The sequence below is a fragment of the Hipposideros armiger genome, unplaced genomic scaffold (genome assembly GCF_001890085.2).
Source record: "Hipposideros armiger isolate ML-2016 unplaced genomic scaffold, ASM189008v1 scaffold_583, whole genome shotgun sequence".
In the NCBI taxonomy this organism is placed as follows: domain Eukaryota; kingdom Metazoa; phylum Chordata; class Mammalia; order Chiroptera; family Hipposideridae; genus Hipposideros; species Hipposideros armiger.
Window position 1 is genome coordinate 237,237 of NW_017731933.1, and position 18,827 is coordinate 256,063.

The 18,827-nt window shown below is 33.1% G+C and overlaps 1 protein-coding gene across 2 annotated transcripts in view; it reads right to left on the bottom strand.

Moving 5' to 3' along the window:
• The window catches only part of CDH18 (cadherin 18), a 79,405-nt gene that overhangs the window by 46,409 nt on the left and 14,169 nt on the right, over nt 1–18,827 (bottom strand). Inside the window, exons 2-3 of one of the 2 annotated variants that reach the window (XM_019624316.1) lie at nt 17,744–17,997; nt 6,077–6,213 (exon numbers count right to left, since the gene is read on the bottom strand). In XM_019624316.1, the coding sequence (XP_019479861.1) occupies nt 6,077–6,213; nt 17,744–17,997 (391 nt within the window). Of the gene's footprint in view, nt 1–6,076; nt 6,214–17,743; nt 17,998–18,827 lie in introns of those variants that run through there. The other variant, XM_019624317.1, reaches the window with a different exon arrangement.

The following is an 18,827-nucleotide window of genomic DNA, read 5'->3' on the forward strand; positions in this document are numbered from 1 at the left end:
CCATAAAATGGAGATCATTTTACTAAAAATGTGGTTTCATTCTTTTTCTTTATGAAAAATTACCAAAAATACAAACCTTATACACTACTACAATAATAAATTGCAGTGGTTATGAATTTAATAAAATAATCACATTTATAGTTACCTAAGTTTTATAAATGCCCATACTTATTCTATTGTGTTTATAAATTATATTTTTTGGTCTGTTTCTTTGATTTCTACATAAAGATATCATTATAGGCAAATATTTACAAACTTAATCAGTCCACACTTTTGTCAATTGTTATTGTGGACTGATGCTAGAACATTTTAAATGCTTGACTAATATTTTGCTTATTAACAAATACGTTTCCACCATTTCCTTAAATATATAAAAATAAGTTTTGCAAATAAGTGATCAAATTAAACTTTCCACACAATATATTCATTTTGAACGTATGTTAGTTTTCCTAATTTTACTTGTATTTTAAAACCTTGTATATGAAACTCATGTTTTAATTTTTAGGCCAAAAAATGGATAAAATAATAAACAGTAAAAACTTCTTACTATTTACCATCCCTGCCTATTTGCCCAAAATAAATTAAATTAAAACCCACATCCTCATAAACCTTGATTGCAAATATTAATGGAAGCTTTATTTAGCATAGATGAAAACTAGAAATAAGCCATATTCCCATCAACTGATTTAAATGAAGTATGAGATACATACATAAAAGAGAATGATCACAAGTAATTACTTATTGATGTAATGGCATTGAGAAATATCCAAAAGCATATGCTACATGAGACGTGCCAGTCAAAAGAATCTATATATCTACCTTCCATTTTCATTAAATCTGGAAAAGGCAAAATTATAGGCTCAGAAACCAGACCAGCAGTTTCTAGAATTTGGAAGTGGGAGATGGCAAATCATTTCAGAAAGGACATTCTGAGATGATGGAATTATGCAATATCATGATAGTGGCAGTACTAGTGTGATCAGATGCCTCTGCAAAATTCATCAAAATTCACATTGAAAAAATGGTGATTTTACAATGTAAATTATTTCTTAATAAACCTGACTTTAAAAAAAAAGTGATATATTCTGGGATTATTAATTTGGAACCAGGAAATAGTATCATTTAGTATACACATTAATTGTAATGTAAATAATGGCATTAGATTAAAAAAGTAAAACATCGGGCTGGCCTAGTGGCGCAATGGTTAAGAACTGGCTTGGGATGCCAGAGGGCCCCGGTTCGGATCCCACATATGAGGGCCAGTGACACTGCCCTCCACAGCTAAGATGCTGAACAACAGCTCAACCTGGAGCTGGGCTGCCTTGAGTCGCCGTCGATGGCCTAGGCTGCATAGGCTGCAGCTTCTGCTGCAGTGGGTTGCCATGGGCTACCGTGTGTAGCCAGCAGCAGCAGTGAGCGGCCATCCAGAAGCCAGCGACTGATTTGCCTCACCCGGGAAGAACGCAATGATGATGCCAACTTGGGCCAGTGAAGCAACATCCTCCACAACTAGACTGAAGACCAAAAACGACAGCAACTTGTCTGTTCCCCTTCCCCAATTCCCCAATTAAAAAAAAAAAAAAAGTAAAACATCAAAAAATAAAGGTTTAGTTAAGAGCTATTGGTATAAAATTGAAAAATAATCATGTATAGTGAACTAAAAATCCACAAAAAAATAAATTTTACAAAAAAGATTTCTATATGAAAACTGCAATATATTGCTAAGAGAAATCAAGGATAATTAAATAAGTGAAGAACTATACCACATTCATGAATTGGACTTATTAATAATAGGCCTTATTAAAATGTTAATTCTCCCTAAAATAAACTATTGATTTCAATCCAATGCCAATCCAAATCTCAGTAGCTTTTTTAAGAATAGAAATTGGCAAGTTGTTTCTAAAATTTATAAGGAAATGAAAATGAACCAAGAATTCTAAGTCAATTGTGAAAAAGATGACCATGGTTTTACCTCTCTTTCTATCCAATTTCAAAATTCTCTATAAAGTTACATTAACCAGGATAATGTGTGACTGGCATCAATATAGACAAATCAATGAAACACAAAAGAGTGTAAAAAAAGTAGCAACAGGTAAATATGGTCAATTGATTTTTGACTAGTTTGCAGAAACAATTCAAACAAGAATAAGAATGCTTTCCAACAAAAATGACATCCATATTGGAAAATTATCTACTTCCATCCCTACCTCACTCAGACACAAGCAATAATTCTTAGATGGGGGTTAAACCTAATCCTAAGAATGAAAAATACAAAGCTATTAGAAGAAAACAATCACAATCTGGGTAAGCAAAGATTTTATTTAGAAGAAAACAATCACAATCTGGGTAGGCAAAGATTTTATAGATAAGACACAGGGATCACTCATTATAAAATAAAAACTGGTAATTTCAACTTATGATAAAAATGTCTTTCAAAAATACAGCTAAATAAACAAAATAGCAAGCCTCAGAACAGGATCTGTAGGTATAAATATAGATATAGATATAGAGCTATATTTCAAAGAATTTATGTGCAAATTTGTAAAAATATATGTCCAAATATATAAAATTTACAATATTTAATTATAAGAAATAAACTCTAAGCTAATAAGATCATGAAGAATATATACAGATGAGTAATGTGGATATGAAAAAGTATTTAGCATCTTCTGTCATTAAAGATGTGTAAATTAAAATCACAATGCAATTCTACTGTACTCCCAAATGAATGGCTAAAATAAAAGAGGTTATCAACTCCAACTGATAAGCTACAGCAACCATATTTCTCACATTTTAATAAAATGTTACAACTACATTGGAAAATCAGTTGACTGTTTCTCATGCAGTTAAACATGCACTTATCTTGTAACAGAAACATTCAACTGGTAAGCATTTATCCAGAAAAATGAAAAAAATATATATGTATTTGTTTACAGATGTGTATAGTAGCTTTACAAATAACAGCCCTAAACAGGGAAAAAAATCAAATGCTCATCAACAGGGAAATAGGTAAATAAATTATGTTATATTCACAATAGAATATTATTTATAAATAACAAAAAATAAACTACTGCTACTGAGAATATGGATGAATCTAAATATTTTACAATGTTCAAAAGCAGCCCAAAGTATATATACTGTGTACCTCAATCATAGCGACTTTGTGATTTCATTTATAAATTCTAGCAGTGTAAACAATTAAGATGAAATAAGTCACAATATTGCTACCTCTGAGGGGTGAAGGCTGAGTGTGCAGGAGAACCTCTCTAAGGCTATGTAAATGTCCTAGACATTGATAAGGATGTGATTACACAGGGAGTGTGCATTTATAAAAGCCATTGAAATGTACAAGATCTGTACATTTCAGTACTTGTTAATATTATCCATTTTTAAAAAGTCACTTACTCAAGGAGAATAGAACATTCAAGCATTCTTAACAGGATCCTATTATTTATTAGCTGATAGTTGTTTGTTGGCAGCAAATTTTCCATGAAATAAATGATAGTTAAGAGAGTGAGCTTAATGAATGCATGTTAGCACTAGTTCAATTGTAAAAACATTTTCTTCATGTATTTTATAAAGGTGCCAGAAGATTTTGTCATTATATATAAAATTTTATTTCCAACTTTTTCATCAGTATGCTATTTTCTAATGGTTTCCAAAGTGTATTTTTTTTCTTTAAGCCCTGTGAAGATGTACCAAGTAATTACCACAATTGATTTAGCATATATTTTAGCCATATTTTTGATAATGATAAGAGCTGACATTTATTATGTTACCATGTGCCAGATACTGGGTTAAGATACTTCACTTAATCTTCACTGAAATCCTTTGTTACAGATAAGAAAATATGTGATATTTTTGTTAAATAACTTGACTAAGTTCCAACTGCTTGTAATGAACAGAAACAGAATTTAAATACAGCCTGTCTTCCTCCCGATTCTTAAATATTACGCATCACTTCCTGCTAAGATAATGTAAGGACTTTATTGATAATAACATGATTAATCAGATATAAATCAATACTTTATGAGCATAGAAATAAAAATGGAGAAATGCATATAATGAAAACAATAAAAATGTCAGAACGGTCCACATTTATATGAAAATAAATCTCTAAAATGTGTTCAGATTCATATGCAAGCACTACACGATCTTTTCTGGCTCTTTTAAATGTCCTCATCGTTTAATGTCCTTCTTGGATATATTAATCCATTCATTCCTTTATTTTTTCAACTAATTTTCAATGAGCCCTTATCATTTCACAGCCATTAAATTGTCCTCCAGTGACTAAGAGCATGGAATTCTACACCTATTCTGTTGATTTGGAAAATGAAAATTAACCAGAAGGATCACAAGCAAACCTCATGTATTCTTACAATAGTCATTTAAAAGTAATTAGTGAATGCTTATTTTCAAAGTGATTATTGTTAAAAAAAAATCTAAACGGAAGTCACTTGCGCTAATTTTGCAGATGCAAAACCATGGAAAATTCAGGTGGAACAGAAAAGACTAAAGCAGTACACTTGTCAACCTGTTTCAAAGGATATTACCGAAGTGCATAAACCACAGTGAGTTATCACCCTACCCCAACTAGAATGGCGTAGTTTAATGTTTAAATCCCCCTCAAATTCATGTTAAAACCTAACCCCCAACTGATGGTATTAGGAGGTGGGGCCTCTGGAAAGTGATTCGGTAATAAGGGCAGAGGGCTTATGAATGAGATTAGTGCCCTTGTAAGAGAGCGGAGGACACCACTAGATGGCAGCCATTGAAGAAGCAGGTAACGGGGCCTCATCAGACACCAAATGTGCAAGCATCTTGATCTTGGTCTTTCCAGCCTCCAGAACTGGGAGAAATAAATGTTTGTTGTTTAAAGTACCCAGTTTATGGCACTTTGCTATAATAGCCTGAACAGACTAAGACATGTATAGAAACAGAACCCAGATGAGTGGCTTGCTGGGTTGGGGCACAAGGAGGGGGACTGGAAGATCATGACAAAAAGGACAGGATTTCTTTGTGGAGTAATGAGGATGTTCTAAACTTGATTGTGGTGATGAATGCATAGTCTGTAATATCCTAAAACCCATTGAACTGAACTCTTTCAAAAGGTGAGTTTTATGGTATGTGAACAATTTCTAAGTGAAGCTGTTAATGTCTCATACTTCTTACAGAGAGAACATAATTTTATTTTACAGAGCACTCTTTTCTAATGTGAAGTATTACTAATTTCTAATATATTTATTGTTCTATCATGAAGGCATAGACATCTTTTCTGAATGCATACATAATTTCTGCATGAAATTCTGGACTTGGGGTAATTGGAACCTTCTCTCTCAACATGTAAAGAAAGACTTCATTGTTATTACAGTAGATACATTTTCTTAGAGTTTTATTCTAATTTCATTTGAATACAGTCATATACACCTTTTTTAATTCAAATACAATTATTGGTATTTATGTGGGTTTTTTTTGTTTTTAATTTTAGATACTCACCACAATGCAATACTCTGGAAGGGAAGAAACAAGAGTGTCTTCAGCTATATCTCATATACTTCTCTCAAAGAGGATTAAACCTGCCTGTTGAAATTCCAAGAGTTGTTCTCTCACTGTAAGTTTTCTAAATGTTGATTGAAGCTTGAGGAGGGGTGTTATATTGGTAAAATTATTCAAGAACAATGATCAATTTCATTTATTTTTCTTCTAAATGGAAGTATTTGAAGGACCATTTTTCCAATACCTGATGTCTTAATTTTACGTAAGGCACAAGCACAGGACAGAGCAAGTGTCAAAATTAGAAGGAGAATAAAACACTTCGACAAAGGCATGAGGACTAAGTGTGTCATGATGCCCATTTTCCTCCACTATGCCAGGACTGAAGTACCGGAAGAGGTATATGATTTATTCACTTCATCTGACAAAAGAGTAACATTATATGTAGTACATTTTGCGTACTCTGCCAGATCCTGGCATCAAAAATAAAAACTGTGAGAGCCCTGCTGATGAGAAAATCTCAGTATAAATCTTCATGTACAAGTGACATGTTCTCCTATGATACAGAAGGTGAATAGCTTACCATTTTCTGAAGCAGCGACTGTGATGTTGTGCCATGGCGTTTCTTCTCTGTCAAGAACCTGTGTAGTCTTAATAGTTCCAGTATTGGCATCGATATTGAAAAATCTGTCATCTTCAGCACTGTAGTCAATGAAATATCTAGAGAACAACATAGATAAATCTTCTTTTTACATGATGTTATAATAAAGGAAATAAAACTGAACCAAGGTGTTAAATTAAATATATTCAAATATTTAAATGTATATATTTAATTTCTATGTCTGGCTCTTAGTATTTGCCTGGCAACTTTATATTCACATAGAACTGACATCAATTATTTTTATCTCAGTTGGTCCTTCTTTTAATACCAATTAAAAACACAACCTTAACCAAACTTCATAAATAGAATAGTAAACAGTAAAAACACAGTGATTAATAAAGACAAAATGAACAAACAAAAAAATCACCTCTGAGAAGTCTTTCATATATTGGGAGAAAAAAAATAACCATATAATGAAACTTCTCATTGCTATATGTACCAACAATTTAGGATAGCAGGCGATGTCAGAGATTAATTTACCTTAGAGTTTCATTTTGGTTGAGGTTATAAGATAAATATGAAATAAAAACCAAAACATTTTAATTTAATTACTATTACCATATTTTGCCTCATGTAATATGCACGTTTTTTCCCAAATTTTGAGGGAAAAATAAGGATGCACATTATACATGGGTAGCACTAATTCTGTATCTATATAAATGATTTTAATTCTTTTATTTATGCTTATGAGTTAAAAGTGTAACTCTAGAAAACAATAATGATAACTGTATGCAAAATAATAACCTGGAGTATGATAATCAGTTTTATTGAACTTATGACAAACATGTTAGGACAAAGAGTTTTTGGTCTTCTGTGACCCATAAATATCAGAAATGTGTTACCGATACATAAAATCTCTTGTACCTTGTGTCTGTTCTTGTGTTTTGTAATTTTATCTGTTACATAAAATTTCTTGTACCATAATATTTTAAAAAAATAAATGGTAAAATTTCTTTATAATGCAAAAAACAAGTACCTAAATGTAAACAAATAGAAATTTGAATTAAAAAATTAAAATGAAAGATTTTTTTGCCTGAAAATTTGGGCCAAAAATGTAGGTGTGCATTATACACGGAAGCGCACCATGCACAGCAAAATATGATATATTTCCATCGTCCGGGACCCATTTTTAGTCAAAGAACGAGAAATGAAATAAACAGGTAGGTTGCATGACTGGTCACAGACCTTCTTCCCTCTCCAATGCATGTGATTTGACAGGGTTCTCCCATATCAGGTTTGGCCTTCAGCTTTCTTTGGCAATGGATAAGATGAAAGTACGTCCTACGCCTTATTTGGGCCTAAGTTTCTTGAGACTTTGCATGTTTCCTCTTATGCTCTGCCACTGCCTCAAGAAGTACATGCCAGAGCTAGCCCACTGGTCTCAGAAAGAAGGTGGGAGGACTCATGGGCAGAGTTGTCCCGGCTCAGGCTCCCCAGCCTAGAGCCACCGAGTAAATAAGCAGGTACAGGATTGAAAGCACTGGAGGCAAGCAGAGACAGCAAACACAAGCCCGCCCAGTTCAGCAGACCCTCAGCTAATTCACAGCTGCATGCACTGTCGTTATGTCACTTCTTTCTATATCCCTGAGTTTTGGGCTTTTAGACTATTCAGCAATAGCTCATTAACATAAATATGAATAAATAATAACCATCCTATGTTCTAGAAATGTTCCAAACCATTTCTAGAACTATTTAAGGAGAGAAGTGTTTTCTCCTTAAATCTCTAATACTTCTTCCCTTTTTGTTAGTCTCGGCTTAAGTAACATTTTTGTCTAGACCTGAATTTATACATATATATATCTATATATCTATCTATATATCTATATATCTATATCTATATCTATATCTATATCTATATCTATATCTATATCTATATCTATATCTATATATGGCATGAAAAGTTCCAAGGATGAATATTTGAATATAAAAAAATCAAAGTGCAAAGATCAAAATTAAAGAGAAAGCTTGGCTTGTTTTGAACACAGATGTAGATTTTAATGTGGCTAGCAGAATGAATGAAGTAGATGGCCAGGGGTAGGACAAGCAAGCCCTGTAGCACATGGTAAAGAGGCTTTACTTTTTACAAAAAGGAATGGGAATAATTTTAAACAAAAAAATAACAATCTCTTTATGTTCCAGAAAAATTGCAGTGACTACTTTAAATCTTGGATTGTAGAAATTTACAAACAACTCAGAAAAGAAATTAAGTCATCTTGGATAAAGGTAGAAAAAAGAAGGGAATGGAAACAAATATATAAAACAATGCTATACATCAAATACAACCTATAGACATTTTTGTTGACATGGTATTAGTAAAGGGGAAACATTACCAATGACTTAATTTTTGTGTGCTGTGTGTATGTTTGGTCTACCATGTAATTGATAAGCCCACTTACTGAGCTGGATAAAGAGGTAAGGAAAAAAAATACTCTGGGAGAAAAATAATTTGGTAGGAATCAATCATTTTGACATATTATTCCTTAGATGTCAATTAGATAAGCACGTGTAATCAAAAGCAGAGAATTACCTATGGGTATGGAGTTCAAGTGTGCTTTCTGAATAGGAAATATAACTTTGAGATATAACAGCCTAAATGTAAGGTAATGAGGGCAGTATCATCAAATTTGGGAGACAACCTTAAGAGGAAAGGAAGTGAATGATTAAGCACTATGCATGCAAGCTTTTGAGTCTGCAGCAGCAGCCCATCATCTATACAAAAGTAGGTGCTAGCAAAATGAAAAGAGCAACCCAATGGTGGAGGAAAACTGAAAAGAGCAATTTCAATCAAATAGGAAAGGATGGCTTTATTACTGTCTATTCAAGAGTATACTGCATGTGAATATGAGTCATGAGTCATCACACTTCGTTGGATATCATTACCTGAAATAGAGATTAGAAAAATGGTGCTTTATGCCATCAGGGAAGTGTGTTCAACAAATTATTTTTTTGTGAAAAGGGAAATATTAAGCACTGTCTTTCTTGAAGGGAATGGTCATTTTGAAAAAGTGAAATATTTAAAAGGCAAAAGTCACAAGAAGGTAAGTAGAATTGGGTCCCAGAACACAGATATAAGGATTGCCATGGAAAGAAACAGATATGCATCTTCCGTATTAGCATGAGGAAAATCTCAAAGGTTGGGTAACTATATTATAGAATAAGTAATTGTGGTGATGGGAGTATTATAAAATTCATTTTACTTTCTGGAACAGAGTACAAGAATAATTGAAATACACCCCCATGCCTCTCACAGGCATGACGTGTTAACAAGATATGTAGGACATGTTGTTAAGGTGTGAAACCTTATCACAGCCTGTGGATACATATGCCCAAACATGGCAGAATACATTAATATTGCCGTGCGAATTGAGGCTACAGAGCATCCCCCAAAATCTAGGAGTTCATTTAGTGAAAATAACACCTAAAAAGGGACGGGATATAGCGCTTGTTAACTGTGTGATCAAAATAAGAAATTTACTGTTGTGCATTGATGTTTCTAATAATACCTACATGTGAATTAAAGAAAGTCCAACATGAAAAAGCATTGTAAACAAGAAGAAGTGCAGGCATAAAGCAAATATGATTCAGAGAAGAGACGCCAGATTCAGACACTATAGAACAGTGGGAAATGAACGCCACTGGGCTTTTCAAAGCATTAGGCCATGCTACACTGAAACTGATTTACTTTCTTTGACTTGAGTTCATATCACAAACACTTCTCCTAATATCCCCAACCCAGAGAGGCCTGATGCGGAAGGCTGAACTGTGAGATGGAGAAGTTTTGTCACATGGAAAGGGTAGCATCCTTTAAAATGTAATCAGTAGGCAATCTGGTTATTAGATTATCTAAAGTTAGTTATTATTAACTTGTGTTCAAGAAACTTTTTGATTGGGGGTACTCTAGATAACAACAGTTTCTATACCGAAAGTTGGACCTATAGTTGAAACTTATTATTCAATCTCAAAAGTCCCCGCAGAAACTATCGGCAAATCCTAGACTATGTTGCTATCGATACACCCCTATGACATATGGCAGAACATGCACCATTTTAGAAACCTGAACACTTCAGAACTGTCAGTCTGAAAGAAAATGGGGGGTTCTTATGTTTGTAAGCTAAATTAAGAATCTGAAAATGTGTGATCTCCTTACCAGAGCAACCACCTGTCTTCTAGACATTTCACACAGAGCTTTCTAATATAAGCGCCACTATTAGTGATTGAGTGGTTTTAGAAATGTATTTTTATTTGAATGTAAAAAATAAAACTTACATTTACATATTTTTAAAAATGGTAGGCATAATTCTAGGCTTGTGTCCTCAGACTCATATATTTACTTGTTAGCATTCAGTGTAACGTAACTCAGAAAAGCTACAAAATAAGGGCTAGATATCATGTATGCTTGGATTCAAAGAGTCTTATTCGTGGAGTTGCAATTGAATTTCAACTCAAGTAGAACTAAATAGTTCCGCTTAACTACATTTGGATTTCTGCCTAACCACAGGGGGAAAAATTTAAAAAAAATGGAAGACTGAAATGTGAGAGAAAAGAAACTATTCAGGAGTATTATTACTAGATTGAATATAGAATCATTCAGTGCTAACAATTTAAAATTAAGAAGTGACATGGCTCCATTAAACTGTTTATCAAACAAACAAAAAATAATGACAATATTCTCAGTAGGTAAGTTTTCACAATAAATAATTTTCACAACAAAATCCATTTATTCCCTGTTACAAACCTTGAAAAACTAAACAGAATATCTTAATACTTTATGAACTTATATATATATTTAGAATTGTTTTACAAATGCTAATGTTAATTTAATATTTTGAGGACATCAGCAAGTATAATATCAAGTAATCAATTGATATAGGTCCTAATTGGGATTAATGATAAAACCTGAAAAATTCATGTTTTGAGAATTTTTTTTATATTCTAGTCCATAGATACAAAAAACAAACTAGTGTAAACTGAGTATATATAGCTGTACAAAACATTTAAAGATATTCTTCAAATTCTACTTTCCCCTGAGATAGAAACTACATAGGAATGTTACTGTGAGACTGGGAGGGAACCTTTATAAACTTATATGGGTTATTTCCAAAAGCAATGGAGTAATAGGTAATAAAGGTTAACATTTATGGAAGACTTACAATGTTCTACATCATGCTTTAAATGTTTTCTAAATATTAGTTCATTATATACTCAAAATAACTGCAAGAGATAGTTGCTATTAATAGCTCCTTTTTACAGAGGAGGAAACTGAGGCACAGAGTAATGAAGAAATTTCTCCAACATCAAGGAGCTAGTTAGTGCAAGAGATTAAAATATAATCTAAGTTTATTAAGTAATATTTGTAAGCTCCTTTTTGAAAAAAATAGACAATAATTGAGGCTTAATTCACTCATTTGAAAATATTTATTTGGAGTAGAAGGGACAATAAATATTAAAAAACAAAAAACAAACAAAAAAATGGCTAAGATCTGAGACTTACTTGAACATATGATTTAGTTAGGGAAACAAATAAGCAAAAAAGAAAAAGAAAGTATTTGCAAACTAATATGATTGATGCTCAGAGAGTAAATATGTTTACAGTAATGCAATGAGAAAAGTGACAAGAATATGCATTCTATTGAAATAAGATGAAAATTCGTTATTCATATTAGAATTTATGAGCCAACAAATAGGCAGACAAGTTGTGGCAGCAGACAACAGTCATTCTTAATAATGGGTACATTTATTTAAGTATTTTCTTCAAGGGAAGCTACTTTAAACAAATTATCCAGTTCATCATTCAGCTTTGAATTTCCCTTTATGTAGGCATAGACTCAAGATAATCATTAGTCATGTTAAAATGCACTGGGTGAGTTCTTTTTCATTTCAATAACAAAATTTCAGTGTTGAGAGGCACTTACTATTTTCATTATAGTCTGTCCATTTCACCATAAAAAATTAATTGAAAACTTATGTAGTGGAAATCCATTATTTACAGTGACTTACTTGAAGAAACAGTTGGCTTAAAGTAGAGGAGGTTTCTTTCAGTTGTCACACTTTAGATACTTGAAGATCCAGAATGTGAGTGGTAAAGCCCATTTATTTGAGATTTTGCCTCCCAAACAGCTGTTTCTGTAAATTTGACTATGACCAATACATGAGATCAAGTTTAATCAATATACACTCTGTGCAATATTCCAGCCTCTTGGCCTTATCTTTAATTTAACTAAAAAGTCATATGTGCGGTATAGGTTGGGTTCATTAAAAATAATAATAATAATAATGAGGTTCCCTTTGTTTACTTTGGGGATGCAATTTGTCCAACAAGTCATGGATCCAGAAAAGAATCTTTGAAAAATAAATAAAACATATGCGCCTTGTCATTTGATAAATAGTGCCATGTGCTTCATAGAATGGACAGCACACAGAGTACATAGATATTTTTGGAAAGCTTTTTAGTTTTCTGAACCAAAACCTTGATCCCATAAAACTAAAGTATTTAAAGAAGTAAAACCCCTGGACAAGAAATTCTGTTTCCTTCTTTTATGTAGGCCTCGAAGTTACTAAAATATTATAAATTCTAATAACCCTGAGTTTTAGTAAGGCTATGAAACCATTTGAAATGTTTTTTATTTCTATGAAATATTCATATGAAAGCTCTAAGGATGCTTAGTCTGCAGTCAGTAAACTTAGCGTCACTCAGCCAGGGTTTAGGCATCCGTTCCAGGGTTAGGTGAGTTACCCATCCCTGCCCAGGAAACAGGTTCTCCTCTTGGGTTCATGACTGTGATGTTAGGCTGTTAGAGAAATTAGAGCCAAAAATGGAAAAACAAAACAAAACAAAAAAAACCTAAAACTTAGGAGCCTTCTGTGTCTCTATTAGTGCATGGTAAAAGTGACCGCATTCTTATATAATCTCTATTATTAGTTAGCTATGTGATTTGGAGCCAGCCATTGAGCCTTTGTGGTTTGCAAGAATTGTCATCTATGTAAGAACAGGGCTGTCGCAGACATCTTTAGGCCCCTTTATGTTCTCAAATGTGATATTCACATGACATTTAGCAGTAACATTCTTAGTCGATCTAAATAGGCTAACTTGGCTACACGGAATGCGACACAATTAGAAAACACAGGTTACAGACAAAGATTTCTGGTTTTAAGTGAGAGCCTGCTTTCTTTGTATCTTTCCCCGATTTGCATTAAGTATCCTTAATGAGCTGTTTCCTTTGTATCAGAAGACAATGACAGTTTTAATGAGAGTACATTAAAGCTTTCCATTAAGGGTCATTTAAGATATTCTTGACTTTAAATAAGCTAAACGCTTAATAGTAAATTTGGTTTATAGAATAAACTCAATATATATCAGATGCTATCTTTAACATGAATATATTTTGAAACAGGTTCTGCTATTCTTTGTCTTTCTTTTCGAAAGTTTCGATCCTGCATTCACACCTTCTTTTTTTTTTAATTAAAATTTATTGGGGTGACATCAGTTAGTAAAATTTATATAGGTTTGAAATGTACAATTCTGTAATACATCATCTATATATCACATCGTGTATTCACCACCCAGCGTCAGTTCTCCTTCCATCACCATATATTTGACCCTGTTTACCCTCATCTACCACCGCTTCCCCCTTTCCCACACCTTCTTAATCAATCTTTTATGTTCTCCTCTTAGAATATGCTGTGTTACCTTTTTTTTATTTTGAAACATCTCTTATTTTTTTGCTGTTATAACATTCAAAATTAATGCGGTATTTCTAATTGCCAACTCATCATGAGCTAGGTGACAATTTGAGAGATGCATAAGAAAAGCAAACACAGCAGTAAGGATGCACTGACGATCCTGGGGGCATTTGTTCACTGTGAGGGCTTCCTAAATAGCATCATGCTTCAGCATTTGAAACAATAAAGCACAATATTTATTTCCCTCGGATTCTTTTAAAGTTATTACACAAAGAAAGCATCAAAATTAATAAGTAAATATATAAATAAATCCAGATTATAAGTCAGAGTGGAAAGAAGTATAGTAGCCTACATGTTATCAGTGTAGTGTATATTACCTGTAGTAATATATATCATAGTCTGTAATATATATATTACCATATGTAGGAGTACAGTATAAAAAAATACTTGACTCTTTTCAGCATCTTTCTTCCAGTGTATGAAATCACCCACACAGAGAGACCCAGGTAATGGCATTAATCAGTGGTTTTCTCACCGTGTAAAACATCCATCGGTCTCCTACTTTGTGATACTTGACTTCTGTGAATGCAATTGCTTATGTTTTAGTAGTAGAAGTAGTTGTTAGAGGACATATGAAGCAGGGTGTTGGGGATTTAAAAACAAATAACAAACAAACAAACAGGGTTTTTGGGGTAAAGCAACACTGGATTTAAAGTATGCATCTGCCACTTTATCACTATATAAGTTGGCCAAATTACTTCAATTTCTGAGCCTTAGTTTCTTCATCTGTAGAATGGGACTAATAATACAGACTCTTAAGGGTTTTAAAAGTGTTTTGTCCTTGCCATATAAAGCCCATTGTCCACAGAGAGCAAGCCAGGAATGATCACTATGTTTTATAATCACATGGCAGAAGGTCACATTTCCAAAAAGCTCTCTAGCTTCCCATACACAACATCATGTTGCTCTCCTCTCAGTAGCTACTCAGGAAATGTCCAAATCGGACTTGCAATAGAGCAGCAAGTGAGCACAGCCTGTTTAAACCAAGGCTTTCTTCACTGCCAGTAAATAGCCTGGTCCTGATTTTACTTTTTAAAAAGGTGGTGACTATATTGCTGCAAATTGCAGTCTTGTTTTGAGTTGAAAGAGACAAAAGCTAGACTCGGTATGCTCTTAGAAATCTGAAGAGTCTTACTAATAATTTAGAATATTGAAACACAAAAGACGGGAGTCAGGAAGCTCTTCACAAATGTCTGTAAGGCTCAAACTCCTTTTCATTATCAATTAGACAGATTTGGAGTTTAATTGCATTTCAGGGCACATTGCAAGGTATCTCTTTTCAAAGTGCTTTTCCTTAATTAGTACAAATGTTTGGTCCCTGAGAAAGGTGGAAATATAAGGCTTGCTTTTATGTTTGTTAATGTTTTCTGTTTTATATTCACTGTTTGCACCTAGAGGCCCATGTGAATGACATATTTTTATTGAAATCAAAAATAAATATTATGTAAATTATACCCAGAAAGAGCAGCCATGGAGCCTAATTATTTTAAGGTAGCATTAGAAGGATTCATTTCAATAGTCTAACCAAAACAAAGGTGAAAGAATAACGCATATATGCTAATGGATTTGTGCTTCTCAATGTTAGCATTTAGAGACAATATGCCAATTATCTTTGCATCCCAACAACTGGGAGAATATATTTAACATAGAAGGTGTTCAATTAATGCTCCCAATAATATGGAGCAATTACTGAGGAAATTAATAATATCATGGGACAATTAATTCTACGTAAATAATTTCCTTTATTAAATACAACGTAGAGGTTGAAATGGTTACATGACTATACAAGCTGGCTTGCATTTCCTAAAAATATCTTTTCAAATTTTCTTCTATGCGTTCTGTTGCTTCAGGTCTTATATTTAGGTTTGAAATATAAAACTGAAAACAACAAACGAACAAGACAAACAAAATCTCATAGACACAGACAACAGTACAGAGGTTACCAGAAGGAAACGGGGGAAAAGGGAGGTAGAAAAGGGTAAACAGGGTTAAATATATGATGATGGAAGGAGATTTGACCCTGGGTGGTGAACATGCAACGCGGTATATAGATGATGTGTCATAGGATTGTACACTTGAAACTTATATAATTTTATTAACCAATCACCCCAATAATAAAAAAAAGAAAAAAATATTTCAATGAGTATAATTAGCTCTCTAGTTTTGCCCATGTACCAGCCAGTTTGGTTTACTCTGCATTGGGATTTCTCAACCTCAGCACTCTTGATATTTTGGACAAGATAATCCTTTGTTATGAGCAACATCCCTGGCCGCTATCCATAGGTGATGGTCGCTCGCATTCCTCCTCCACTTGTAACATTCAAACGTGTCTACAGACACTGTCAAATGTCCACTGGTGGGAGGATTTTGTCCTCGGGTGAGAACCTCTGTTCTATGTGGAATGGATGTTTTCACGTATGGTGGGACACATAGTGCAACACTGAAAGAAGTTTGTCCCTAACTCAGCGTTCCCTCCTTTGGCCCACCTTTTTGGCACATACATGCCACTCTTCATAGCACTTGGACAATTCATTATTATTTATTTTGAAATGCAAATCTTCCCATCATTGCTTTGATTATAATTGCCCATGCCTTTCTAGTCTTTCTTCTCTGAGTCTTTAACCTTTCTGGCTGGATACATTTCAAAGATGTCAGTGCAAAACCTTTTCATGATCTCTCTCCAGCTTCTCTGTACAACCTCAGTACGTGTCTTTCTCACACAGGTAGCCTAAGCTCCTCCAACACACACAAAAAACTACAGTTCTTTTGTCTGTCCTTCACTTGTCTAATCCTTAACCTGGGTTTTGAACCTCAATTCAATCTTCTTCAACTCATTCCTTCTAGAAGATGTTGGGAGCACTTTTTTCATGCACACTTTCATTATATCTTTATCACCCTTATCAAAGGAAGCATTTTATTTTCAAGTTTATCTCTCCGCTGGACTTCAAGCTGCTGCTGCTGCTGCTACTGTGTGTGTGTGTGTGCGCGTGTGTGTGTGTGTGCCAAATACTTTTATCAACCTAATTTAATTCTATAAACATATTTATACAACACTATTATTCCTTGTTTATATACTTGGAATTTAAACCCCAAGGTTGAATGACTGTATAAGATCACACAGCCAGTAAGTGAAGACTCCAGAATTCCCATATTGGTCTTCCTATCTTCAGAGTCCAGTCCTAACTCAGCACTCTAGGCAGCCTCAGGCTAATTGACATTTACTGAGTGATTACTAGGTGCAGTCCATTTGCAGAACAGTTTGTCCACATTGCTTTATGGTCTTTCACAGTAACTGAGAATAGATAGTTTTCTGATTTTAACAATTTTCTTGTTTTACAGATAAGGGTAGATGATTTCCTAGTCATACAGGAGGAGTCAGAGATAAGCATTATTCCCAAACACTCTCTTTTTGCACAATATCCGTGCTCCCTATCATTAAGGGACCAAAAATTCTCTAGATTATGATTAAATATTTCTACAATATTTTTCGCAGTTAATTTTTCTCATATCTATTAATTCAAATGGGAAAAAAAACCCAAAAAAACAAAAACTAATCTGGTCAATGATATATTCATGGAGATAGCAATATATACATATATATACATATACATATACATATACATATACATATATACACATATATACACATATATACACACATATATACATATTCTTAACTTGACAGAAATCCATCTGCTACATCACTTAAAGGATCAGTTAATATTATAAATTCATTATATTAATAGAAAAATATGTGAAAATCAAACATTTTAAATATTTTGTAAACTGTTAAGTAATGGTCAGGTGATCACACTCTTGATACGTGGAGAAGTTTGAAGCATACCGTACCTTACTAAGCTGTTAGCACTGTCGGGGTCTTGTGCCAAAACTGTCCCAACAACAGTTCCAATTTTGGCATTTTCATAGACTTCCATGATGTAGGAAGGCATGGAAAAGAGTGGTGGTTCATCTACATCTCCAACAATGATCTTCAGCATGGTGGCATCTTTAAAAGGACCCAAGTGAGAAAAGCGGAAATCAAGATGTGTATTTGCTCCTTCTATGTTGAGGGTGTAGGACTTCTTTTTCTCATAGTTCAGTGGCTGTGGGGAAAAACAAAATTTCCACTATTATGAATGCCATCATTTTCAAACAAGCATTTTTTTCCCATTTTTGAAACAAGCAAATATTAATAGCCAATACATTTTATGTTTAAAATAAATGATGACGTTTGTCTTACTCATATTATCTAAAGCAGAAATTATAAAAATTCAAGTTTGAATCAATTGTGATTTTTCAGTTATTAATATGATGATAACTAGGTAGAAAACGACATTCCCCATATGGAAACCAATACTGCTTTTTGGGGGTGTCTCTTTTCTTACTATCCTGCAGAAACTTTTTTAATATCCTTGTCAACCTACACTATTAATCTTAAAAGTAATTGCTATTAATATTTTAAATATAAAAAAATAAAGTAGACTTTTTTTGTATTTTGCATTTAAAAAATTTATCTCATATCATTGATTTTTATCTAATATTATCTTAATTTTACCTAGCTGATTTTAAACTTTGTGCCATGTTTAAAATCTCATAAATCTTTAAATTTTCAATTCAGTGATATTTCCTTGGAATTTTAGAAAAAAAATTATACAGACTTCTGAATTTCACATTGGTGTTTGAATTCTATTATTTATCTTTTGTTTTGCTGGCTGTACCATTTCATGTATTTGTTGTTGTTTTTTATTATATTATGGTATAAACCACTTTGCTTTATAAATTATAGTCTTTTTGTTGGTTTATACAGTTTGTTTTTTAGCTTTGAGTTTTTACTAACTTCATAATCTTTTTAGTTTTATTTTTCTTTTTTCAGTTGTTCAAACAATATTTATTTTTCTTCTATTGATAATATATATCAGGGATCATAAATTTG